Raw genomic sequence first — 26,794 nt, 5'->3', positions numbered from 1 at the left:
TTCTTTTGTTGTTGTTGTCGTTGTTGATGGACATTTATTTTATTTATTAGTATGTGGTGCTGAGAATCAAACCCAGTGCCTCACACATGCTAGGCAAGCACTCTACCACTGAGCCCCAGCCCCAGCCCCAAGTATTACTATTCTTAAGGACAGTAAGCTCAAATAAACTTAGACCATTTTCCCATTACATCATAACTGGTGTACAGTAAGTGCTCAATACATAATAGTTTTCTAAAAAGAATTTGGTTAACTTTGACCATAAAGCTAAGCTCTTTCTCATTTTTGACCAAATAATTGACATCTGTTAACTTTTACAATGACCAAACATTGACCCTGCTTCATTAGTACCTAGGAGACACTCTCTATTAAGATGATAACCAATTTCTGTGGAAGTGTAATTGTAAATAAAGAAGTGTGTGTCTGTGAAGAGGAAAGGCTGGTTGCTGTGGTGAAAGTGAGACTCTGCAAGTTTCAAAAAAACTTTATTTCTGGATGTTTTGCTTTATTTCTTTACAATAATTTAATTTTGGGGGCAGTGGGGGTTGAACCTCGGGGCACTTTAGACCTGAGTCATATTTCTAGTTCTCTTTTACTTTTTCTTTTGAAACAAATTCACACTAATTTGCCTCAAACTTGTGATCCTCCTGCCTCTTCAAAGTTGCTGGGGTTATAGGTGTGCACAACCACATCTGGCTGCATGTTTTCTCTTTAATTATTATTTGATGTTTAATTATTTATTACAATGAAGTGTCTATTGAAGAAGGGACCTGAGAGATAATATAGTTCACCCTTGGCACTTTACTGATCAGGAGAAAGAGATTTTTAAGTCCTCCATCAATTTATTTAAAAGTACCGTGTAAGTAATATTCTTCCACGGAAGTCACTTGCTAACAGAAAAAAAGGGCAGAGATGTTCATGTCTTGCCTCTGCTTTCTCGCTATCTATTAAGCTATTTATTTTGTAGTAGACTGGTTTATTCAAAGCTATTGGTGAGATGACTTGGCAAGTGCTCCTGCTTTTAAGAGTTATGACATTATTGTCATAATTTAAGTTTAAGGAACTTTTATTGAGTGCCTGCTTTATGCTAGGTTCTGCACTAGGCTTTGGGGATAAAAAAGTTCAGTAAAGCACACTTTGTTTTCTTAAAGATCTAAGTTCAGTTTGGAAGAAAGATATTATGATAAAATTTTGACTAATTTTGTAATAATTATTATGAATAGAGATTTGCCAAGGTTTTATTTAAGCCCCCCAAATGGGTACCTAAGTCAATTTGGGGACCTGCTTCCTGACAGAGAAGAAGCAGGAGGAAGAGTGGCTATCAGATTATTTTCTGTGCAACTTTACATGTTTCTAATTTTATGGGACTACAAATACATAATCTCCATTCTTGTTTCCATAGACAATAGTTTAACAATATACAGATCTTACCACTTGTTTCTCCAGGAAATGATTAAAGGTACCATTGCATTGGTTGACAGAGAAAAGGTGTTTTAACAGATTTTTTTATCCTTTTATTGTCTGGTACTCCAAGGACTATTGGGGATTCTAATCTGTGCAATAGGATCTTCCTACAAGGAACTTATAAAAGTCTTTTAATAATGAATAATAAAGAATAATATATAAAACCTAGTAGACTTTGTTAATTAAGCATTTCAGCAGTGCTTTAAAATCTATGCCTAAGGGACAGGGACAGTGACTTCTGCATGTATTGTGAAATATCTAGTAGGCTATTCATTGGGTTTAAAGGAACATCCAATTAGTGAAGACTAGAATATTGTGGTCTGAAGAGTCTGAGGAGTGTGCCTTTTTTCCACCCTACATTTCAAGCATCTAAGTATCAATTGCCTTCAGTGGAAACTCACAGTAAAATAAGTTATTTGTGTACAAGCCACCCATCATAGTAGATTTGAGTTAACATTCACAGGGATTTGGAATGGTTTTTAAAAAACAGATCTGAATCTTAAGCAGAAAACAAAACCAGCTAAGATCAGAATATTTCAGGATCAGCCAGTATGGTCTTGTTTTAATCTCCTGCTTCTAAATACACCGTCTTGTATGGAGTAAAGGAGAGAAGGTTGTATGCGGGATGTGGGGAATGGGAACAGCAGCTGGGGGACTGCATATGGACAGTCTTGTATCCACTTCTTTAACATTTCTCATTGCCTTCTCTTCCTCATTGTCTCTTTGATTCCTAAGTCATTTCTTGGGTTCACTCCAACCATGATAGCGGAAAAGGTAGATGTCATACAAAGTCTTCCTAAAAAGCACTAGTCAGACTCAATCATACATGAAATATTCCTTAAATTTGCTATTTCTTCCATGGTGTTAGCAACATTTGCCTGTGACAATGCAGATTTGAGAAAGCTGCATTGAAGTGTCAGGACCTTATGTGTGTTCCCTAGTGGGCTGATTACTTTACGCTAATGTAGTATCCCATTCACTGCAATACACACACTTCCTATATTGATTGCATTATCTGTAGTAGTAATCACAGATATCATTACCAGGCAATTACACAAACACACATCTAAGTTAGGTAACCTGTTCTCCAACATTATCTCTCACAATGCTTAATTTTGTAATGAAGCTTATCATCCTCTTGTCCAATTAAGTGTAGCTACATATTTTGATCAAGCAAACTTAAATCCAAGTATATTGAATTATGTAGTAGGTAATTACTTACATATGTTAGTTACAAAGCAGACTGAGGGCAATTTAAGTATAATCTCTTTCTTATTCTATTTCAAAACTCATTAGAGAAGGTTAACTACTTTAAAAAATAGACCCAAACATGCTTTTGGATCAAATACAAGGGAAGTTAATTCCTGCTCATATAATTGGGCCAGGTGTGAGAACTAACTTGGCCATGCAACCATCCAAGGACCCATGGATAACTGACATGTCCAATATAAGTCTGTAAGGTGACCTTGAAAGATTCATTTCAGGAAAAGAACATAAATATTTAATGAGATAAGTCTATGGGCTAACCTTGGCAGTGAAGCACATTCATATTCTATTGGCTAAATGTTAGTCACATGTCCATGCTTAACTACCAGGATGACCAAGCATTACAGTCTATCTTAGGAAAAAGAGGAAAACATGGATATTGGTGAGCAGTTAAGAATTTCTACCATAAGAACTCAAAACAGAAATTTCTCCATTTCTCTAATGAATACTTTGCTTGCTTTAGCATTATTTGAAATTTTTATCAGTTTTGCTTTTATTTACTTATTTTTTTATTGTTTAGACTGTGCCACATATCTTATAAAACCTATATCCCAAATGCTGACTTTTAAACCTGTATTTACGAAAAAATTAAGAACTAGAGAATATGAAATCGTATTTTTTTAGGTTTTTAAATAATAAATTATGCTCATATTAATATAGTGATTTTCAGCAAATTAAAGTGTAGATATATAGGTTAAGACAAAATGTTCTTTTAGGATATGGCCTAGTTTAACCTTTCTTTTGGAAGGAATGGAGAAATGAATTATTTACTTCATTGTACAGAGAATATTAGTGGTGGAGTCAGATTGAGGTTCTTTCTCAAGTACAAGTATCTTTCCATAACATTGTTATCTTTTTTATAGATTGTCATATTGCTCACAAAGCATGTCATTAAATAATGTCCATCCCTTTATAAAGATGAAGTAAAACAAATAAATTATAATTGATATAAGGCTATCATACATAAATCCATGTAAAAATAAACTCAAACAACTTTCTAGATTTTTCAAACTGTTTTGAGAGCTGTAATAAGTCAGGTATTTATTAATTAAAAAATATATACATGTATATAAGATGCTCCAACAGTGGGCAATAAATCTATGAAAACAAAATTTAATTATATTATTGAGATGATAAAATAACTAAAGATAAAGTTGCTTGTGTAATTATTGATTCCATGGCCTAATTTCGCTTTCTTTCTATAAGGATGTATACAGTAGAAACTGCCCAGGCAAACTGGCATCAATCTTGTTGTACTCTAAATCATATAAGCTCTAAAGGATATTTTGAAATTATGTTAATTTTGGGGTTATCTCACCATCCTTATTTGTGTCAAATAGTAACTATGATTAATCTTGTACTATAGTCGAATAGAAATTATTACACTAACCCACATTTTTTTGTTTCAATTCAAAGAGCATAATAATTGGTTTTTATTATGAATGTCTTAAATACAGCTGTAAACTAACATTCACCTATATTTACCTCTAATATTTGTCTGTTGTATTAAGGAAAATATAATCTGGCAAACATTTTATAAATGAAGGTAAGAAAAGACTTGGCTTCCTCCCTGTCCACCTTCCAACACAAATATTAAAAGTTTCACCTAATTTTATGATTCTGGAAAAGAACAGTATTTTCATGAGAGGATTACCAGACTTTGCTTGCTTTCATATTTTCATGTTCCTTCTGTTAAAAGTCTGCCCTTATTTAATTATTCTTAGTCTATTCAGGCTACTAAAACAAAACACCTTAGGCTGTGTAATTTATAAACAAAATATTTTTACTCATAGTTCTAGAGGCTCTGGAATCCAAAATAAAGGTGCCAAGCCGACTGGATATTTGATGAGGGCTTGCTTTCTGCTACAAAGATGGTGACTAATCTCATTCATTAAGTGATTTATGAGTTAATCACTTTGAAAAGACCCCACCTCTTTATACTACCACATTGAGTATAAAGTTCCAACATATATTTGGAGGAGATACCAATATTCAGATCATAGCAATAATTAAGGTAAAAAACCCCCAGCAAACTACACTATGTCTATATGCATTGGAGAAGTCAAGGCCAATATCATCTTTTAATGTACTGTTATTTATATTGCTTTGACTTCACAAGAATTTCATATGCAATATGCTGGAGTATAGAGATGTAACAATTTTTGTGTAATCTTTCTTTGGGTATGAGTTCTTAAAGCATAGACAGCATGTATTCAGATAATTTTTAGAAGTTATGTTTATGTCTTTTGTAAAGAATCTGATATTGCTCCCCCAGGTGCCACAACATCTATAAGAAAAGGAAAAGAGTAAAGAGGGAGAGTCTGGTTTTTTTTTTTTTTACATATTAAAAATTTGGAACTCATTAAAACCTAATTTTGATTTTTGTAGGTGTTACAGAAATCAATTAAAACAGATTTTAGAAATACTTGTATTATAATCTAACAGAGACACTAAAAATATGGATTGGCACTTTAATTTCATTGTTTTGAAAACAATCTGCATTAAATGTCATTACATAGAACTACATTAAAAGTAAAGGGAATGTATTGAGTAACAGAAATTACACTGTAGAAATCAATTCTTTTCAATTATTTGTTACTTCTGTGAAGGAAAAAACTTAGGGTTGGTATAAAATCTATAATTATTACCTTATTTCAAAATATGCATTCTGATGTGTTTGTGTTCATGTTAATTTTTAACTTTGTATATATTAAGAGGTACCAGCATCCTAAGTAAGACTTTGTTTAAAAAGTCACTGATTTTATTTTTATCATATACTGTGATGAATCTTGCTTTCAACCTTTTATTTGCATAAGCCAAATCTTTATTTTTTGCACTATTGTTTATCTTTTCTGCATATAATTAACATTAGCTTTCTTCTGACTGTGCAGGGCTGGCTATTTGCCTCAGAATATTCCTCTAGAGATTATCAGATACCTGTCTGAGGAGAAGGATTTTCTTCCTTGGCACGCTGCCAGCCGAGCTCTTTATCCTCTAGATAAATTACTGGACCGCATGGAGAACTACAATGTCTTCAATGTAAAAATATTTAATTTCTTCTTTCTAATTTTCAGAAGATAAACCATTTTCTTATTATCTGCTGTATACAACTGATCCTGAGTTATTTTCATTTCTTTTGCTAGTTTATGTTATCATTTTTGGCCTGATTTTCTATGCAATACGAATGACAATTATTTGAAGAAGAAATTTAATATGTGTTACCTTTTGTTCTGGCCTAAAAGTGTCAATTAAGCTTAAATGCTTTAGAATTTAAGAAGGAATATACATGGCAAATCTATGAAGTTTAAACTTAACTTTCCTGAGTTAACGGGCTCTGTGTTCACAAAGGACTTAACCTGAGTGGAGGGATCCCAAAGATCTTAACAGAATATAGACAGTTTCAATCAAGATTCTTAGTCATTATTTTTATCCAAAAGGCCATGGTGAATCCAATTCACTTCCTTAATTAACAAGGATAAGATCAACATTGAGGCAAAAGCCCATTCATAATTGGGTCCAAGGGGATACAAGAGAGCAAACAACAGATAATCCACATAGACATGAATGCATGACAAACATTTCAAAATGTTACCTGACTGGAGTTTCTAAACTCAAAGCCTCCTAAACCCAAATTGCAAGGCTGAACCTCCTAATCTGATTTAATAATCATTTAGAATATTATTAGGATTAGATAATGCTGATGAGCTTTTAATTCCTAAATTTCTTAGCACTATGCTATTACCTTTGTGCATTATTTTGTTTTTCTTTAGTTAAGAGCCTGCACTGAATTTTATAAAATTAGCCAATGCTTTATGACATACTGATTCTGCTAACTAACCTACACATTTGGAATTACTCAAAACTGTATTACCACGACATGAAATCTGCTTAGTAGAGCCATTTAGTTGTTTGTTGGCCATCAGAATTATTTTCTGTTTTCTTGTCCTAAGCCTGCAGGAAAGGAGCTCTATCCATTTCTTTCTTTCTTTTTTTCTTTTTTATTTTAGTGAAAATAATCTTGGCTTGACTTTTCAGTGTTATTAGTTTTGTCTAGGCCTTTACAACAGACATGCAAAGAAATGGGTCATTACAGTTTGGGTATAATTTTATCTGCTACAGAGAGACATATTACTCTTCTCTTTCTCCTTAACACAGAAACATTGCAATGTGAAACTTCTATAAAAGTAAAATACATTTTTTGTATATATTTGTATTTTAGAATAGTGTATCATGTCAAATACCTCAATTTTTGTAAAGTTAAGAACTGCTTTTACTGTAATTTCAGTGCTTTCATTCCTTTGACAAAATTCAAGGACCACATTAAAGGGAGGAAGAATGTATCTTATATTGGTATTGATATTTAAATACATCATTGGTTGAATAGACTGTTGACTCCATAATAACATATCATTACAGAGAAGTAGTTTGTGTGTCTCAACTTCAACAATGCTAGGTTATTGGCTGGGCCAACATAACAGCTTTGCATTAAGTGTACTCTATTGACATGAAATGCATAAGTATTAGATGCTCATTTTCATAAAATGTATCTACATACATTTGTATATATGTATGCAGGAGTGTCATTTTCAATATTCCTCATTTTCCTCATTTTGCTACAAAAATTGTCAGCTAAAATATTTAATAGTGCAAATTACTTAGTCATTCAGTAGGCAAGTTTATTTCTTCCATTCCAATAGTATCTTGTCCTTATTTTCTATTTTGAAATACTAAGTGGAATAGAAGTATAATAGAGTGTTGCAGTGCCTGGAATTTTACTGATATTTAAAGGTAGATAGATTTGCAATAATTTAATTGTGAATTTTAATTGTCAGGATGGAAGAATTTGAAACTAACAGTATCTTTATTTCTTCTAATCCGCCTCTGCCCCATTTAGGAATATATTTTAAAGCAAGTCGCAACAACCTACATTAAGCTTGGATGGCCGAAAAATAATTTTAATGGATCTCTTGTTCAAGCATCCTACCAACATGAGTACCGTTTTATTTTCTGATTCTCTTCTCTTCCCCCAGAACTGTACAGTAACATTCTTTTAGTACCATTGTGACATTAGCAGCATGAGACTACCTTTCTTTCATTCTGCATTTTGCATTTCATTTGCCTGGGAAGACAGCTGCTGGGTAACAGTTTCTGCCACACAAAGGGACATCCTTGCTATGTTTTAATTTAAGTTCTGTCTTTATTGTGATACTGAGATCAGAACCCATGCCCCTCACTGAAGTGATGTCTTCAGAGAAGACATAGTGTGTCGAACATTTCACTCTGTCCATTTATTTGTCTTTTACTCAATAGCCTAGGACTTCCATATCTAAAAACTATTTTTTGTTATAATTTACTTATCTATTTATGCAATGAATTACCCTGACCTTCTATCCAGTAGTAACACTGCTTTTTATTTCTTCTCCCTTTGATGGTATCCAGAGAACTGCGTAGGGAAGTGATAATGCTGGCATGCAGCTTTGGCAATAAGCACTGTCACCAGCAGGCATCGACACTCATTTCAGATTGGATTTCCAGCAACAGGAACAGGTAAGGTGAACTAAATCCTGTTTTTCTGATATTATTTAATGGTGCTTTCAGATGTTGGTGGATACATTCCATTTATCAAATGGAGAAAAACAAGGCAGGAAAATGCACAGCTAAACTGTGCTTCAGGCTCACAGCTTACAAAGCAGCAGCATGAGAGCCACAGTGCACTCATCTCTGGAAAGTTTCAAGTTTTATGCTTTCTTCTGAATCCAGCCCTTCTTTCTATATACATGTAAGATGGCACCTTATTTCAAGTGTAGTAGCTCTGCTGTCTCATAAAACAAAATAATTAAATTCAGTCCAAAGTCTAAAATTCTTTATAAAGGTTGTGACATTTATTCATAAAACAACTCCAAGTAATATGTTATCAACAAAGTAGCATAACAAATGTTGATATTTAAAACAAAAAAACCAAAAAGGTTATAAAAAAGAGACCTTTACTCTTTCGGTGACCCTTGACAGTGACCTTCCTCTTCTATCTTATCTTAGAATGGTATAATACTCAATTTTAATATAAAATATGAGTTTAAAGTTATTCAGTAGAATTACTTTTAAGCAAAAAAAATTTGCACTAAATGTCACATGTTAATTAAATGAATATTAAGCAAAAAATAAAAAATAAAAACACAGATCATTGGCCTTCCAACAACAAGTCTTTTAAACCTTTTAAAGGTGACTTTAAACTTCCAAGGGATTTTGGGGTCCTTTTGTTTTTATACTGTGAGCAACTGATGTCATTTTTCTCCAGCTTCTGGATTCCATGACTAACTAGAGTCAGAGGGGAAGGAAGAGGAATTAGGGAGCATTGAGAGGCAATTCATATGGACGATGCTATTTCACCTGTGACAATGAGCTGGTCTCTGACAGGGTGGATGGGATGACCCCATGGGCAACAAATAAAGAGACTTGTTCTATAAAACATAGAGGATTACAGTCGTGTAACTTACTTAAGGAACAAGTTAGTGTTTGTCTTGTTAAGAGTCATTTAGATTTATTTTAATATATCACTCCAAATCAAAGGGTGGTTATTCTCTTCTAAAGGTCTCTGAGGGAAACCTCTCACTGCAATATTTAGTCATTTGTCATACTCCCTCACCTTCTGTAGCACTTTCCTGTTTGCCCTTTGAGTTAATTGTCTCTGGTCTTACATTAAGCCAAGAAGGAAATTATTTTATCACTATCATCTGTCGGTTGATCCATCATGTATTTGGAGACAGGGATTAAATCTGTCATCAGTCTTCTCTAGACCTAAAGTGTCCTCATTTTTTAAACTTCTACTAATGATTGTCCTTTGTGCTAAGTCTTCTGAGAACTATTCTATTAGAGCTGAATATGTTGTTGTAAGAACTTTTTTCCTTATTTTTGCCACACTCTTCAATTCTACTGCATATACTTAGACTATGAAAACAATTATTTAAAATCAATAATCCAAAATTTTATTTATATATATATATATATATAAGAGATGAACTATATTAATTAGAAATAATTGTCTCTACTTCCTATCTTTTACTTTTGTATAATTTGTTTTTATTTTGCTACACACATGTGCCTTTTCTTAGATACTGGTAATTGTTTTCAACCCTTTCATGAGTTTCCAAGTGAATATATATTTTTACCATTTTATTAAGACCTGGTTTACACCATAGCATAACCATAACTTCTCTAGAGAGCTTCAAGCCTAATGCGAGTATCTTCATTTTTAAAATATAGTTCTGAGGAAAATACTATTATTGCTATTATTATTATGCATTGGAGATTGAACCTTGGAGCACTATACCGCGGTGTTACATCCCCAGTACTTTTTAAATTTTTTATTTGGAGACAGGGTTTTGCTAAGTTGCCATGTTTTGCTAAATTATGAATGTGGATTCCAACTTAAGATTCTCCTGTCTCACCTTCCCAAAGTCACTGGGATTACAGGCAAGTGCCATAGCATCTAGCTGGGAAATGCTATTTTTAAATAATTCATTTATTTAAAAAAATTAATGAGCAATTGTCACTATCAGGTATTAATAGTAAATTAAAGAGAAGAGGTGCTCAAAATTGATAGAAGATTCAGTTACAGTTTTATATATGAAGCAAGAACTAAGCACAGGATAGAGTGTAAATACAACAAAGGGAGGAATTACTGTCTTGGGGAACTCTTGCTCTCAGAGGGATGAGTAGGACTTTGTTAGATGGAGAGCACTGGGTTGCAGGCAGGAATGGGTTTGTATGAATATGTAAGGTAGCTTGATGGGGATTCCAAGCAGAAAGCACGTAGGTTGCTGGTTAATTTAAAAAGTATAGTCATTTTTTTCTTTTACTTGTTAACTTAATAATCCATTGCTTCCATAATTTCCTTATGAATGAAAGTTCATACATAAGGAATCAGGTAATTTTGGTTTTGATAGCTCTGTTATTTTTTTCATGGCAAAATAAATCAGTTTGGTTCAAATGCTTCACATTCTTTTGTCAGTTCCTTCCTGTGTTTATATTCTTTGCTTTGCATTCTTTTGTAACTGGACAAGTATGCATGCCGAGGGAAAGTAACTATGTTTACTAAGATTTGCTTAACCAAACCTATAACTTGCCTCAGCCTCACAGGTGACTTCCAGCAGCAAGGGCATATGATACCCACCAAGCTACCTATGTGTGAAGATTAGAGGTTTAATCTGTACATCCTGCATAACAGTTTAATGCTTAACAATAAAACAATTATGCAATCCTATGGATCCTTGGTGCTTAGTTAAACATTCTTAAGTCAAAGAAGAAAATAACAAGATTTCTTTTTAAATATGCCTATAGCAATAGGCCAGTCAACCTTTTTGTTTTTATTTATTTTTTGTTTATCTAACTGGAACTTTAAAAAGAGTGACCTGAAAAAAATCATCTTAAAAAAAAAAAAAGCACTTGGACTGGGGATGTGGCTCAAGCGGTAATGCACTCACCTGGCATGCATGGGGTGCTGGGTTTGATCCTCAGCACCACATAAAATAAAATAAGATGTTGTGTCCACCAAAAACTGAAAAAATAAAAATATTAAAAAATTCTCTCTCTCTCTCTCTCTAAAAAAAAAAAGCACTCGAGGTATATAGTTACTACTTATAAAATATTTGGGGAAATGTATATTTATGCTAGTAAATATAAAGAAGAATGAATCATGGACGTTGTGGGGGTTACAGATCTTTGGAGTGCTGTGCAACTGTGCAGTGTATTCTTTCTACATTAGAGAGAGGGTTAAAATCAGATGTTAAAATCTGGAAAATGGAACCACATGAAAGGAGGGGAAAGGAGGGATAATGGAACTAAAATGTGCAATAAAGGCCTAGAGATGGTAACAGTAGAGAGAAAAATCAGAGTTATAGTGGATAATAAATTGAATGATTGACATCCTGATCCCTGTTAAAATGTTCAGCTGCTCTGGTGTGTTGAATGGTAATGGTGATGTCATGCATGAAAACAGATTGAGCTTCATTCAGGTCTTGTTACGCTACGATTTGCAGAACAAGTTCAGCAGAATGACACATTTCAGAAAGCCAAGTATTTGTGGAGAACAATACCAATGGCGGGGGGGTGAGGGGGTGGAGTGGGGGGGTGGGGGAGGGGGAGGGGGTTTGAACACATGAGCTAGGAAAGGAGCTTATGAGACCTGGTAGTATTTTTCTTTTAAAAATGAAAAGATGATTTTTTTTTTGTACATATAAAAAACATTTTTAAAAAGGGATAGAAAGGGCTTCTTTCATTTGTTAATGCAAATCAACAAGACCTAAAAAGCCTAGGTTTCACTCAATAAAATATAAGGAATATATTGCTACTGAAGATGAATTACTATTTGAAAAATCTCTGCATTGAAGCACTACCGGGTTGTACAGTTGACTATGCAAAGATAATATGGCATTATGGAATGTTCTCTAAGTAAAAAATTTAAACTGAAATTAAATGTGTGGGTGCACAATAATTCATTATTTTTTAAATACTGTTGAAAGATGCAACAAAATCTTTAAGCCAAAATAAGATAAAGATTTAGCCTATTTAATTCAAAGATTTACACAGTAGACAGTTATATCCTTACCCTAACTGTAAATTGAAGACTTCATCTGAAAAGTGTCTTGACTCTACTTTAAAAATATCCTGAAATAGCACAGTACTTCTACACAGTAAATGTTCACTGAATTGAAATCAATTGGAAGTTCATTATAAAACTGGAAAAAATTAAGACCATTCTACAATAAAAATTATAGGTAGCAGAGCCTCTGTGGAGCTTTGCAGCATACATAATTCATAAGCCTCACCTGACTCAGGCAATTAATCATAATGTTACTAATATTATTGTCATAATCAAAGCTGTATTTATTTACTTTATTGAATGTTTATTACACTTCAGGCACTAAGTGCTTTTAGCGTATAATCTCACCATTTTTGTTTTCATTTTTAACAAAGACAAATCAAAAACTTATAGAGCTCATGCACCTGGCCAAGATTATATAATCATAGGTGGTAGAGCTGGGCTTCCATATCCAGTCAACCTGCCCCCATCCCTAGTGCTTTGGTTCCTTGGTATACCAAATTGCCATGTTTCAAAAATGGTAGAAAAATAAAAACCACCTAACATACTTTAAGTACTCTCTGCCATGAGTATAAGAATATTTCTATGCACATTGGGCTACATGGAATAAGCCAGTGGTTCTTATACTTGACCATATATCAGAGTCATCAGGGAAACCTGTTAAGTTTGTTGGGATCCACCCCTAGAGTTTGTTAGTATAGATTTGGGCCCAAGAATTTGGATTTTTTAAAAAGCTCCCAAGTAATGGCGATGGTGCTAGTCTGGGGACTACACTTTGGGAATTACTGACATGGCAAAGGTTACCATCTTCATAGTCTGAGACACTTGAGATCAAATTGAAGTTATTCTACTGCACAACCTTGGGAAAGTCCCTTAGCTTCTTCATCTGAAAAAACAGCAATAAAATTATCAATCGCTCAGTTTATGAGAGTTTAGTGCAAGAATGCTGTGTAATACCTAACTCTTGCAGGTAATGGTGAAGCAGTGATCTTTAGAGTGGCCTTCTGTTTGTTTTAACTACCTCTTTGTAATGGGTGGTGTGCATTTTAAATAGTTAAGGGCAGACATTCACATTTATTGAATGCCTTCCATGTTAGTCCTGCATGCTCTAATTTGGGGAGATTATAAGGATGTGAAATATAAAATGAAATGTTATCATAGAGATTCTCAATTAGGAACAGGAGCACATCTTCCCCTCCCTTGTACTTTAAGAAATACTGCCTATCTTGGCCTATAAGTAAATATTACCTTTTTTCATAGTTAACCAGTTGCTATTGATGGCAAATGTCCCTTCATCAGCTATAGCTCATCTTATCTCATACTGAAAAAGAGGTCCAGATAAGCTATTTTTCTTTGCATCTGATCTTTGTCCATCGATGTTTGCTTTCTCATGTAATAATATAAAGGTGGAGAAACAAGTTTTCTTTCCACTATGGCCTCAATGTATCAAATTCAGAAACCTTGTGTTTTCTTCCTCTAAGACATAGATGCTAACTAGGTGTTCTTATCTCCAAGGTTCCCATGTTCCTGTTTCCTTAGGGCTTTACACGGCTCTTTCCTTTCCTATTGTTTTAAGTTGTTCCATACTAAAGGATCAGAGGCTGAAGTTCTTACACCAGCCAGAAATGCAGTTTCAGAGTTTATTGACCAGCATCGGTGTTTTGAGGAGGAGTGAACCCAGAAGGAGTTTTGCACAGAGTAATGAAAAGCACAGGGATACCTACACCACTAGTAATCTGGGGTAAGGAATTAGGTTTTGATCCTGCTCTTATCATTGAACAGATGTGGCTTTGGAAAAAGTCAATTAACTTCTCAGAGTCTCAATCATGTTTCTAAAATGAGATTGCACCCCCAAACCTCCAGTGTTTATTTTAGCTCTAACAGTCCACATTTTCATAAATAACTGTGTGTGAATAAATTATGCAATTTCCCTACACTAGGTCTAATTGTGGGGTTTTTTGATTATTTAGTCAAAGGGTATATATTCATTTGTTCATGCATTTGATAAATTTATGTTGAACAAATACTGTGTTAGGCACTCAGACACTTGGAATGCAGCATTCACTCACTGAACTAATGCTGTCCACTGTTACTTGGCAAGTGGTAAAAATGCATGGTTCCTGCCTTTGTGCATGAAAAAATTGATGGTTCCTGCCCTTGTGAATATTCAAAACAGTCACACAAAGCTAAAAATGAAAGTCAGAATAAGTGCAACCAAGTAGAGATCTGTGGTATTTTCTCCCATGGAAATTTGATCAATGCAAGGATATTAGGAAAAATGTCTAGTCCTGGGAACTGATAGTAGAAATGAAAGAAGCAGAGATCATTGTACATTATTGAGGAAGGAAGGATGACAGAAGTTAATGATTGTATTTTTGAGTAAGAGAAAGGAAGTCATTAAAGGCAATTTGGTAGAATTATTTGTTAGGGCTCAAATTTTGTGCACATATAGCCCCTAAAATAATGTTTAAGTTTCATCATGTATTTAAATAATGTTAAAGATTTAACTTCTAGAATATTGTAATAGACTTTATTTTTGCTTTTTATACTTTGTTCTTTTTAGTTACACATGAGAGTAAAGTCTATTTTGACATATTTATACAAACATATCTTATTCTAATAAGGACATTTTAAAGTAAAATCATTTCAAGTCCTTTAAATGTATCTACTGGAATCTAAACCACACAACTCATTTTTAAAAAATTATTATTAGCCATTTAAAAATATGATTAAGTTCTTAAGTTCTATGGATTTTGTATCATTCTTCCTTTTCCAAACTTGAGTTCTTATATAGTGTTACTTGTAAATATTTTATTGAGTATTATATGATATGTCTCTGCAAAAAACTCATATAAGAAAATTATTTTTTATCACAAAATTTGTTAAATTGTTTTGTAAATTGAGCTCTATCATTAAGATTGTTAACTTGATAAATTATTTTGCAAACAAAATTAAAATTTTTTAAATATAAAAGTAAAAAAAAAACAGTATCCCTTTTTCAATTAGTTTATATATTTTAGATAAGTATTATTCATTGCTAGAATGTGAAAAGTTTCATCATCAGTTTTATTCCTATTTTACGTTGAAGTGCTGAGAAATAATATACATAAAAATAAGTAGATGGTAATAAAAGGTTTTATTATAGTAATGTGACATATTTCTTCACAATCTTTCTAAGTTTTGTGCCAGATACCACATAGTAATCAATTACCAAAAATTTTTAATTATCATCCGACAACTTCATTAGGCCTTTCTTCAAATTTTATGAAAGCAATTAATTTAAAATTTCAAAAGCTCATTTCCTAAGCATCAACACCAATGTTTAGAATTTTCTCTTTGCCAGTGTACTACAAGGAACCCTTGGAAAGGTGAAAGTTGAAAGAGAAGTATGCTTTTCTCCTGAAAGATGGGGGAAAAAAATAGAAGGGCTTTTATGAAAAGGAATGTGAGCTTAAGAAAGTTCAGAACTTTGGAATTCAATTACCATAACCCTCCTCATAATGTAGGGTAAACCTTGGAAATTCTTCCTTTATCCCCACAGGGACAAACACCTCATTTTGAAGACTACTGCACTCCTATGTGATAGAAACTGAAAGAATGAGAAGGAAAAGAGATTACTAGGCAAGGGATATATGTAAGGAAAGAGAATTGAGAAATCACAACATTGAATAACTGGATATAGCCCAGATATTAGTTGTAGCTCTTGGAACTTCAATTTTATAGAGTGCTCTAAATTATTCTTCTATTAACCTTCATAAATCTTTATTTTCATTTATTATAATCACTTTTACTAAAAATCCAAGGACCTTTGTGTTTATTTAAATATAGAGGAATAACCATAGATACAGATATTTTAAAATGGTATATATTTAAAGATTTTACATCTGGAATTTATTGTTATATGTGACCCCAGGAACCTTACATAATTCTTAATTATATTTTTAGTCATTTCACTTTTAAATATACAACTACTTACACTCTATTTTATATTATAATGTAGAAAGTTAGTTTTGAAGTGAGTTTTGTTCTTTTTCTTACATATGGTTAAGTATTTGACTTAGAATACTATTTTACTAGGTAGTTAATACTGCTTTTTCAAGTTATGTGTCTCTTTACCTCCTACTGAACTCTGGCATAAAATTTTTATTTTCATCAGAATATCAAAATTATTTAATTTTTAATTTTTAAGGATTTAGAAAGGATGCTGTAAAAAAAGTGATTATACTCTCAGTGGATTATGTTAAGTGGCTTAAATTGAGCTATATTTTTGTTATCATATTTTTTCTTGCATCTGAAGTAGTCCAGTGTCCCACACCATTCTGTTTGGCTAGTCTTGATTTAATATTTGCCTAGCATGGGACACTTATAATAGAGAGCTTCACATACTCTTCATTTTACGTGTGTGCATATTCTAAACACTCTTTATAACAGGCCCATTGAGATGAAAGGAAAAATATATTTTCAAACCTATGTGGATTATTTGCAATGCAAATTTAAAAAGTGCTTTCCGTTTTCCCTGGAGCAAAATTTGCAACACTTTTATTTCTACTTGAATAATATGCTGGTGGAAGGGGGGACAGAAAGAATATCCTTCTTTCCCTCACCTTTCTGCTGAGGAACTTTATAAATTCTAGAATTATAGCTGGTCATCTCCTTGTGAATTATTACCTCTATAACCAAAGAGAGACTTAGAACTTGGCTATGAGTCATCAGATCATGTCATCAGAACCCTTGGCATTTACTGTTATCATCCGCATCATTACCATTATTGACACCTTATTATCAGTTTATCCCTGGGTAGTCTTTAGGCTAAGAAGCAAAACCTTTAGCACACTGCTTCTGTTATTATGACAGCTGCAGTGTTGCTGGGCCAGCTTTGCAAGTCTACACTTGAATAATGGGATATCTGGATAATAGTTAACTTGATTTTTAACTTTCAACTATATTCTAAAATAAAATATTTTTCATATTTTTCCACAGTTCTAAGTCTACTTATTTTAACTTATATTAATTAAAACTCTTAATAAAGTACTTGATTCAGATATCAAATATATTCTAAGCCTCTGCCATGTCCCAGGTCTGTGCAGAAAGATACTGGGGATCCAATGGTGAACAAAGAACATGGTTCTGGCTTTACAGTCCATCTAATGGAGTTGGCCAGTGCTAATCAAATTCATACAAATAATGTATGATTTTTAACTGTGATGTGAGTCAGATGAAAAGTGTACAAGCAAGGGAAAACTTGAGCTGTCAGTCAGGGTGACTTTCCTGCAGAGCTGCAGTTGATCTGAGGTCTACCTGAAAGGTACAGATTCCTGAAGCTAAGAAGGAAAGTAGGTGTTAAATACAAGCAATAGTATGTAAAAATGGTCTTTCTGCTCAGTATCCTTTCTCAAGATTACATTTGTGGGATTTCAAAAGCTTTAGCTGATTGGGCAGAATCTGTATGGACACAAGAACATCCTCTAAAAGTTTATTCAGCTCATCTGTTTGTTTTCATTTTATTTGCTGAGAGGAGCAAAAATCTCAATTAATTGATTATGCACCTTCATCACAGCTTTAAGAGATCTCTAGTCAAAGCATGGAGTACATTACCAAGTATGCATTTTGCAAAAACCATGTAGGTAGATTAAAAAATATAGAATGTAGTAGTTGTGCTATTATGAATTCTTTTGTCAAGCTGAAAATCCTTTTCATAGCCAGTAATCACTACTTAACTTACCCTTGAATAAGTATAGGTCTCAATATATTTAAATTATTTAAATAGTAGCTATAACTATATATAGATGAGGACTTTTAAAGTCCTCTTTTCCCTAAGCTTCTCAGAAATCACACCAAAAGTGCCACCTTCCCTTGCTGTTTGGAGAATTTTGTACATGCTAACTTAGTTCAGTTCATCATGGGATAAATATTTGACCTAATGACCTAGTTGATGGACTAACTCATCTCGTTATATTTTTAAATTAGTTCTTAAGCTACAGGGACTTTAATTGCCTAATGAGAGCTAATGTAACCACAGTAAGTGCATATTTCCATTCATTTTCTTATAGTCACATTTAGTTTTTAATCTAAGTGCATTAGTAATTTTATATTCTAGCTTAAAATGCATAAATAATCATATACTTATTTTCCATTTCCCAATGCTTTGGGCTTTTGCCTTACATTTTACTTTTTTTAAAAAAAATTATATTACTAATCTTGCATAGAGGTAAACAGTCAATCGTAGTTTTTCAAGATATTTTAATTTTTATAAAAGTGTTTTTCAAAGGTGACATCACCTAAGTATTTTTCTTTACAGAATTATTGGTTCCCCATGTCTGCCAATAATAATTTTCTTATGATGCTATTATTATTTGCCTTATACCAGTTTCAAGCATTATTATTGAACTTTTGTGTCATCTGTCAAAATATGTGCTTATTGATTAGTTATAGGATAGCACTATTTAAAAAGCCTTATTATCACAGAACAAGTGTGAAGCAAATATAGATTTACATGAGGAATTCGGGGGGCATTGCTGATTAAACTCACAATCACAATGATAATCATTATTATTTACTAAGCCAAGTCTGAATAGCCATCAAAAATATCTGTAGCTTCCAAAACATTCTTACAGTGAGCAGATTCTACTGACAGATTCAGATATATTGAATATAAAGTTCATTACAATGATTATCAACCCCTATAAAAAAGATTTCTTCCACCTTTTCCCCAAAGTATGTAAGCATTGCTGTTATCACTAATGAGAGCCTTTCGTCAACACCAACATTTCCTTTCTGTTTAATTTTTCCCCCTTGTGATCAAGGTGTAAAATTGAATCTATACTTATTAATCAGTCTGTCTCAAACCAAATGAACATAATTCATGTTAGTCTTATTTCTAATGATAACATGATAGCATTTATTTAACCTCATGATGATTATGACAAATGATCTATAAGTATCAAATGTTGTTTTATGTATATCTTAAGATATCTGAAAGGATAGTGTCATGGTTTGTATATGAGGTGTCCCCCTCAAACTTAATTTGTGTTAATGCAGGAATAGTCAGAGGTGAAATGATTAAATTATGAAAGATGCAACCCAATCAATCCTTCCCAGTTTGAGTGAAATAACTAAGTTGTGTCTTAGGCAGGTGGCTGGAGTAGGTGAGGCAATGGGGGGCCTCCCCTAAAGGGCACATCTTTCCTACAGCCCCTTCAACTTCCTTGCCTCTGCTTCCTGAATGCCAGGAACTGTTCAGTTTTCCTGAACTGGGCTCTTCCCCCATGCTGTGCTGCCTTACCTTGGGCCCAGAGCAATGAGACAGTTGTTTATGGATTAAAAACAGAGTCAAAATTATTTTTCCTCCTCTGTATTGTACTTATCAGGTATTGTGGTCACAGTGATACAAAAGCTGACTAAAATAGAAACTTAGCACTTTGATGGCTTGTAGTTTCCTGGAAATAGGAGAAAAATTAAAAACATATGCCTGTACTGTCATGAGTTGAGTAGAGGTCTCTGACAGATACCTCCAAATTCTTTTACTTGTGAATGGGACCTTATTAGGAATAAGGTCTTTGCAGATGTAAGTTGAAGATCTCAGAATGAATCATCAGAGAAAGTCCTTAATCCAACGATGAGTATCTTTATAAGTGATAGAAAAGAAGGCCTGGGGTGATCAGGAGGTAAGTGGTGTGAAGAAATCGTATTGATACCTCCGCAATCAAGGAACCTCAAATTGCTGGAGCTGCCAGACTAGGAGAAAGGCATGTTCTGATTTGCCTTCAGAGTTTCCAGATGGAAGCAACCAGCTTGATTTAAGATTTCTCCCATCAGGACTTTGAGAGGATAAATTTCTATTTTAAGCTACCAAATTGATGGTAAGTTATTATGGCAGCCCCAGGAAACTAAAAACACACCTTAGTTGCTGCCTTATATTCAAAACTTGGCTTATGTTCAGTATTTTGAAGGGTTCTATTTATTTATTTATTTTTAGGTGGAATCTCAAGGAGATATTGCAAATTAAACTTTTATCTTTAACTTCTTCCTACTGTTATACCTTAAGATTTTTATAAAAGAAAGAAGGCTAAGAAATGCCAAGAAGGCAGTTCCTTCTTGTTGCTCATAAAATGCAGATATGTAATCATCAACTATCATCACATCATCTTTTTAATTATGTAGGACACACACACACACACACACACACACACACACACACTCACACACAGAAGAGTTGTCCCTAGTATGAAGATAGAACAAGTATAGACATTTCCCTAAAGTTTACAAACAAGGAACTCTTATTCATTTTCAGGATCCTTTTTGAGGATTAAGTTCCTCTACTCCCCCAACTTTTCCTCCTTCTAATCCTTGAAGACTCTTTTATAATTAAAAAATCAAATAGAAAAATGTGGAAATGATATCTATTTAATTTTCATATATAAATAAATCTTGCTTATTTTATTCTGAAATACAGAGTGGGCATTGGCTGTTTTTCTCATTGTTTCTGAGATGGACCAGACAATAGCCAGTACCTGCCAGTTGCACACATACATTTTACACACTGCAATTATTTTGTAAAATAATCAACTAGTGTATTTTCCACAGTTTGGTCATCTCCCACTTTGAAATGTGCCTTTTTGCCTAATTTTTTTTAACTATTCATGCCATTCTCATTTTCTCCAGTGTGCAGGTTATTTTGTTTTCAGTAATATTGTATCACTTCACATAAAGGAACCATATTTTCCCAGCTATTTATGAAATTTAATCATATCAATTCTTATTCCTCAAAGGCAGGTATATGAGATTTATCATGCATTTTACTGCTTTTTCACATGAAAAGATAACAGGAAGGTCAAAGTATATTTCAGTGAGGCCATAGAATACCTCAGATTGGATATGCATAAAAATATTTCTCTATTTTTTAAAAGTACAGCATTCTTTTATGTACTGAATCTATCAATTAAAGCTACAAAAAACTAAGAATTACATTTTTTGGAAATGCACACACATACACACACAAATAATAAAATTTGCTTTGGCCAAAAGAAAATCTATTTTTGGCCAGAGACTTTTCAAGGAAAAAGAATACATGAGTCATACCATTCTCACAACAGTTTAGTGGTTATGCCAAAAAAAACCTTAAATTGTGATAGTCAATTCTTTGTAGGCTGGAGAATCAGCCTTGTTAACCTAAATGACCTTGACAATGCATTAGTTATGAAGGTGAGCTTTATTTGCACCCGTCCTTCACATTTATGGAAGCGGTACTTTGATGGATACAATAAATCTGTGTAATTTTTCACCCTTTGTATGAGGAATACAAAAGATGATGACTATTGCTATAAATTACACCCAGGCAACAAATGTTATTTGTTGAGGTGGAGCCCTATATAATCCAGTAGAATTTTCATAGACACTTAGGCCTGGGTCACTGTGTAAATAACAGTGCTATGAATCTATTATTACATTGCGACTGATGTGTCATTTCCATCATTTATTTTTCATCTTAGCAGTTAAACTAAAGTACCGATTCCTAATTATTGTGATCCAGACAACATCATTACTTTTAGTGATATATGTAGACTTCATATTATAGCAGCTATTTAGATTTACAGTGCCCTGACCAGAGCTGAGTGAAGAAGCAGCTTACATACTAAGGACGGAGTTCAAAAGCCACGGATGACAGGTAGGTGATTGTCAGGAAACAGGTCATCTAATTTTTAACACGGGCATCTATAACTAGGATAATTTACCAACCATTTCACAGCTTCTACCACAACTATGTACCTCTTAGGTTTGAAATTATGTTGTGCTCTTACAGCTATTTATATTGGCAGCCTGCTGCTCACTATTAAGGAGTCATCATGTATATCTTAATTTTTCTGCTTTTTAAAAAAAAGTCTGTTTGAGCTCTTATGGGTAAAATGGAGTTTAGTCATATGGCAAGAAAGTCATAGGGGCTCTAAGTTGTGAAATGTTAAAGATCATTGTTCTAGGCTTTTCAGTAGGATAAGTTTAAAATCCAGACTAAAGGTAAATGTTAGACAAGTCATACATCCTCCTCCAATTATTTACTTTTTCTCCCTTTACCTTTTTGTAGTTCTTTATTGTTCTTATCCTTGTCACTCACTCTTGAGTGTTTTCTCCTCTGTACATTTCTTATTTGTGTTCTTTTTGCCTTTCTACTTTTTTCTTTGTGTCTTCTTTTTACCCTCTTCTTTTTAATGTTGTCTGGATCAGTTTGTTTCTATTTATGTGCTTTAGCCATTACATATCATAAAGTGGTCTTATATTCCAGATACTTAGCCCTCATTGTCCCTCTCCCTGACCACATAGTTGTATGGCTACTAGAAGAGTAGATTTGAACATTTCAGAAATAATACCATATGTATTATTTCAATTTAACACAAATGTCCCTTTCAAAGTAAATTCACTTTAATTTTAAAAGCCATGTAAAGGGAGTACAGTCACCATCTTTTGATATATTCAGGATGTTAGGAACTAAAACCACACCACACCAGCAATTCTTTTTCTTCTCGTAGAAAAAGAGGAGCCTATGCCACTTTGAAACATGCAAAATTAAAATTTCAACAAGGATTGGACATTTTTCAGAACACATTCAGATACTTTTAAATGTATTTGTTCTATTCACCACAAGATTTCTCCAGCATAGTTCTTTGAGGTGCAAAGGGTCATCCAGACTGTTTTGCAACTGCCTTTTTGTTTGTTCTGATGTTTTGTAGTCCTTAATATATATATACCTAAAGTTCACTGGGAATGAACAAGGGCTGGGAACAAGTGAGGGAATTCTATAGAAACAGAGCTGTCCTAGCTGTGGCATTAAAAGTACCTCAACCACATTGAGGACTAGTGACCTTAGCACCAGTCCCTGGCTGGTCATTCCAGACAAGATTGTGTTCCCTCTTTGCAGGGAGCATGGTAGAGGAACCTAGAAGCAATTTCTTCTTGTGGCCGCCAAAGTTGATCTATGAATTCCATAGCATCATATTTGATTGACAACTACACTAGGAAAGATGATTAGAGAATTTCTAAGGAATGATAATCCCTATTTTCTAAATGAACAAATTGACACTTCAGTGCAGAGTCACACATTCCTTCTAAACAGCCTCAGTTTTATTCAAGACTGCTTACTGAGCAGCAGACAGAGCTGAAGAAGGGAAGCAGAGAGGGATGGGGGTAGGGGACACTTATGAACAGGGTCAAATTTTGCAAATTTAGGTTATTTTTCAGTTTGATATTTTAAAGTCAAAGAGTCTGCCCTGGGAGAGGGAAGAATGCAAGTATTTTTAAGGAAGAACAAGATTAGTGGTATTGGCAATGAAAACTCAACCAAAGCTTTTAATTTTCAATTAGAGTACCCAAATGATCTTTCAAATGAATGAATGAATTGTAAATTAATTAAAATTAATTAAATGTTAGGCCCCATTCTACATCAATGGCATGTGTAGTGCTACTGAAAGAAAGGGGTACTCTTAAAGCAGCTCATGGTTTCAGCAGTATTTTTCATTGTCTTTGAAAATAATTAAATCCACATTTCAATGTTAATACAATCACTAATGAAAAGAATCTTGTACTAACAGAGCAGGAAGGGACTTCAGAACTCATGTACTTTAGCCCTGTCCAATTAAGTTGAAAAATACAGCTCAGAGCAGTGACCTTGACTTGCCTGAACCTAGAGGCGGGTACTGGCCAAATTAGTTCTGCTGAGAACCTGCTTAGAAATAGACTCATATTTTGATTAAGTATCAAGATTTATATTTTAAAATAATGTTTTTTTCCCTTTGGCAAGTATAATTTTTCTCTGAAAGATATTTTAAATTTATCAAAATCATTTTTATATTTTATTCAATCACACTTGTATACTGGATGTATTTTATTCTAATAGTAGCAGAATCTTATCTTTACAAATGTAATTATAGGTTTGCTGATTTCCAGAGTATTAGAAAAAGTTGTTCATTTATTAAACTTGAAATACATGAGTTAATAAAATGACTAGTTGCCTATAACGCCCAGTCCTTGAGGAAAGTGTTTTTAATGTTGACTTGTTTATTTTTTCAGTCTTTTTCTCCTCTGTACATACACAGTATGTTATTTTTTAAAGTTAACATGCTGGTATTATACATTTTACAAATTTACACATTTATTACAGTCTATCTATAATAATGTACTTCAATGTATTATTAGACATTAAACTATAGTAGTCTTAGTTGCTATTTGTATCATAACTGTGTTCAGTCTCTTATTGTTGCTATCTTGGATGAATCCAGATTTTTTATTTTTTTACTTAAAAGAAATAATCTATCAAAAAAAGTAATAAAACAAAAAAAAACTCTCATGGAAAAATCTTTGGAAATTCTCTTATTTATTTGTCTTAATTTAATCAGTCCATTGCATTATTTTAATTTATCAACTCAAGTGTCAATGTACTATAATTTAGTCTTGTTTCCCCAGTGTTGTGGATTGTATGGTTGTGTTCCTCCAAAATTCATATGTTGCCATCCTAATTGCCAAGGACATAGTATTAGGAAGTGTGGTCTTTGGGTATTGATTAGGTCATGAGGGTGGGGCTCTCACAAATGGGATTAATACCCTTATTTTAAAAAATGACCTCAGAGAGCTCTCAGTCCTCTTTCTGCCTTGTGAAGTTATAATGAGAAGTCAGTGTTATATATACCTGAAGGGAACCCTCACCAAAACCTGACCTTACTGGTACCCTGGATTCAGGTTTTCAGCCTTCAGAACTGTGAGCAGTAAATTTTTGTTGTTCATAAACCACTGAATCTGCAACATGCGTTATAGCAGTAACTAAGACAACCTTCATTATTTTTTTAACTCAGTAGGAAAAAATTTTCTTAAAAGAAAAATTTGCTATGTCTTTATTTTTTTTAATCTACTTAATTTTTTTTTAGCACCTACCTCCAAAACATTTAGTTTCCAGGCACTTGCTTTTAGCAAGAGTTTTTTTAAAAGTTAAACATACCACTGAAATATGAAAATAAATGATTTCAAAATGATATACTCAACTACTGTGCTTTCAAAACTTTTATCATACAAATGAACTCTGTCATAATCCTATTTAAAATGAGAATGGAATAAAAACCATAGTACAAGTTAGACTAATTAGGTAATAATTTTCACACTGTTACTACCATAAGAAAGATAAAGGCATTTCATTTTGGCTAAGCATTACCCCATTCATCTTATATGAAGGTAGTTAGGAGAGACCAAGTTACTGTTTATGTATGTATACCTTACCTGGAGAAAAACAAGCAGATTTCCTTCACAGATGATGAAATTCCATTATAAGATTTACTTCTGAGGCAGCAGTTAAAAAAAGAAATGACCATGGGGATATTCACATCTTCGTAAACAATTTTCATGTTCACTAGGAGGGGCTCTCTCTCCCTGTAATCCTGATATCGAGTGTCTCACAGGACTCATTTGTACCGTTCATAACTATGGGTTCTGTGGGTTTCTTAGCTCATGCTTTACAAACAAATGAGCTTTTTCATTTGTTCCTAATGACTTTGGTTTATACAAAGAGATCTTAAACTGTCCCCAGAGCAATCATTTTGCTAAAATGTTATTAGAACATCTTTGCAAATTTAGCAACAAAAGGGAGTTTCATTAACAATGGAAGTCATTGGGAATTGAGGGCCCTTGACATATTCAGTGCTTACCAATCTTGTTTTATTTTCAGTGATGAGTAAAAATGATCTTGTGAACTGTACATTGATTCTTTATCTAGTGGATGAGTAAGGAAGATGAGGAATTGATGGGGTGGGAAGAGATGGTAGAAAATCATGGCAGCAGTCTTGGGCTAATCAGCTCTGTCTTTGCTCTCCAAGGAGCCATACAGAACTCATGCAATTGTTCTTCCTAGCATCTGCTAATAGAACCATTTCTTTCCTGAGATTTGGCAGACTTGCACTGGTCACTGAGGACTGTTTTCATTGTGTCATCAAAAGACTTCACATCATATATGTAAACATTTGTGTTTCATTTTCATAGTAATCTAATTTGATGCATCTGCTATGTGCTAAGAGATCACTGCTGACAAGACTGAAACGTGACCTGATGTTTCTTGCAGAACATGAAGATTCTATAGTCTTCGTCTTAGTTTGAAGACGCAGATACAGATATAGAATCTTTCCCTGTCAGGGCAACTTTGCCTTCAAAGGCCTTCCCAGGACAACTGTGTTAAATTTCTTTAGAGTATTGGTCATTTTATCCAACACTTTACTGCTGGATGTCTTTTCAAAATTTGTTCTCAATGCCCTGTGTATGACAAGCTTGCCATAACCTATGTTCTTTTCTATCACCCAGAAGTAGTGTTTAGCAAGTATCATCTTGCCTAAGTACTATGAACTTAATGAATACTGTTGGTGGAGATCCAGTCTTGCCAACACCAAATATTTCTCAAAGATGATTGGTTAAACCGTGTGTGTGTGTGTGTGTGTGTGTGTGTGT

General features: G+C 33.5%; 1 protein-coding gene across 1 annotated transcript in view; it reads left to right on the top strand.

The window, feature by feature from the left end:
- Window positions 1-26,794, top strand: part of Trhde (thyrotropin releasing hormone degrading enzyme) — a 360,650-nt gene that overhangs the window by 316,270 nt on the left and 17,586 nt on the right. The window contains exons 13-15 of the mRNA XM_005330424.5: window positions 5,619-5,766; window positions 7,622-7,719; window positions 8,167-8,274. Of these exons, the coding sequence (XP_005330481.4) occupies window positions 5,619-5,766; window positions 7,622-7,719; window positions 8,167-8,274 (354 nt within the window). The remainder of the gene's footprint in view (window positions 1-5,618; window positions 5,767-7,621; window positions 7,720-8,166; window positions 8,275-26,794) is intronic.

This window comes from Ictidomys tridecemlineatus, chromosome 6, assembly GCF_052094955.1.
Source record: "Ictidomys tridecemlineatus isolate mIctTri1 chromosome 6, mIctTri1.hap1, whole genome shotgun sequence".
NCBI classification, from domain to species: domain Eukaryota; kingdom Metazoa; phylum Chordata; class Mammalia; order Rodentia; family Sciuridae; genus Ictidomys; species Ictidomys tridecemlineatus.
This window is presented reverse-complemented; position numbering and strand designations above follow the sequence as displayed.